This window comes from Urocitellus parryii, chromosome 8, assembly GCF_045843805.1.
Source record: "Urocitellus parryii isolate mUroPar1 chromosome 8, mUroPar1.hap1, whole genome shotgun sequence".
NCBI lineage: Eukaryota > Metazoa > Chordata > Mammalia > Rodentia > Sciuridae > Urocitellus > Urocitellus parryii.
In genome coordinates, this window is record NC_135538.1 from 124283969 (window position 1) to 124285541 (window position 1573).

Below are 1573 nucleotides of genomic sequence, written 5' to 3' on the forward strand. Positions count from 1 at the left end.
AACCATTATTTCAGATTTTCCAAAACAGTGTAGCTCACCAGAAAACAAGGAGATAACTATTGTCTGTTTTATAATACAGGAGAAGAAATTGTTCAACAATAACTGCCAATAATTTTTGATGTCATAAAGGGAAATTAGATAACCTGGTGTCAAGTTCTTTATTTCAAGTTACTGTATTCTGTCTTTTATGAGTACACAACCAATTGATCATCATGTCTGGTCATTCCTCATCATGCTAACTTCCTTGGCACCTTCCCCACTCTAGGTGAAACACACTGAAGACAATGGCACTAATTAATCAAAGCCACCCTGAAGAGTTCATTCTACTAGGCTTTGCTGACCGTCCTTGGCTAGAGCTTCCTGTATTCATTATTCTTCTGATAACATACCCCATGGCCATGATGGGAAACATTGCCATCATTCTAGTATCCAAGTTAGACCCCCATCTCCACAGTCCCATGTATTTCTTCCTCACCAACCTCTCCTTTTTGGACATGTGTTACACCACAAGCATTGTGCCTCAAATGCTGTTTAACCTGGGAAGCCCTAAGAAGACCATCAGCTATATGGGGTGTGCAGTTCAGCTCTATTTCTTCCACATAATGGGGGGCACAGAATGTCTTCTCTTAGCTATCATGTCTTTTGATCGGTATGTGGCCATCTGCAGACCTCTGCACTACACACTTATCATGAATCAGCACATCTGTATCTTGTTAGTGTCCATTGTATGGCTGGGTGGAATCACTTATGCTGTCTCAGAGGCCACTGTAACACTACAATTGCCACTGTGTGGTGTCAATAAACTGGATCACTTGATATGTGAGATTCCGGTTCTGATAAAGACTGCTTGTGGTGAAAAGGAAGTTAATGAGCTCACACTTTCTGTAGTATGTATTTTTTTATTAGCTGTTCCTCTGTGTCTAATTCTTGCCTCATATGCTAGTATTGGGCGTGCTGTACTGAAGATGAAGTCTTCCGAAGGAAGGAAAAAAGCCTTTGGGACATGTTCTTCTCATCTCATTGTAGTTTTCTTATTTTACGGCCCAGGCATTAGTATGTACCTCCAGCCCCCTTCTTCTATCACAAGGGACCAGCCCAAGTTCATGGCCCTCTTCTATGGAGTGGTGACTCCTACAGCCAACCCCTTCATCTACACCCTGAGGAATAAGGATGTAAAGGGGGCATTAGGCAACTTGGTGAGAAGTATTTTGAGTTTCAAATAAAAAGTTGAAATTATTTAGCAATTAGATCTAGGATTATAAAGTTTTCTCTTATAATTCATTTATTCATGTCATGAAATCTTGTGATATACATTCTTATAACCCATCTTATTTCTTATGTTCCATGTAATAAAGTAGACAAGGATTACACTTGGCTGATCAGTATGGGAACTCTTTCTGAAAAGAATTCTGTTTGGGTTGGTATATACTGAGATAGTAACTTTGTTAAGGAGTAAAAATATTAATAATAGAAATTATAATTACATTAGTTCAAGCAAATTACCATGAAAATCTTGTCAGTCATTCATCAATGGGCTTCCTATCAGTTTCACTTGAGAAATATTATGTCATTG

At 38.7% G+C, this 1573-nt stretch overlaps 1 protein-coding gene across 1 annotated transcript; it reads left to right on the forward strand.

The window, feature by feature from the left end:
• Positions 1-284: 284 nt before the first annotated feature.
• On the forward strand, positions 285-1223 carry LOC144256679 (olfactory receptor 2B11-like). Its single transcript, XM_077802071.1, has one exon. The coding sequence runs from the start codon at positions 285-287 to the stop codon at positions 1221-1223; it is 939 nt and encodes a 312-aa protein (XP_077658197.1).
• The last annotated feature ends 350 nt before the right edge of the window (positions 1224-1573 follow it).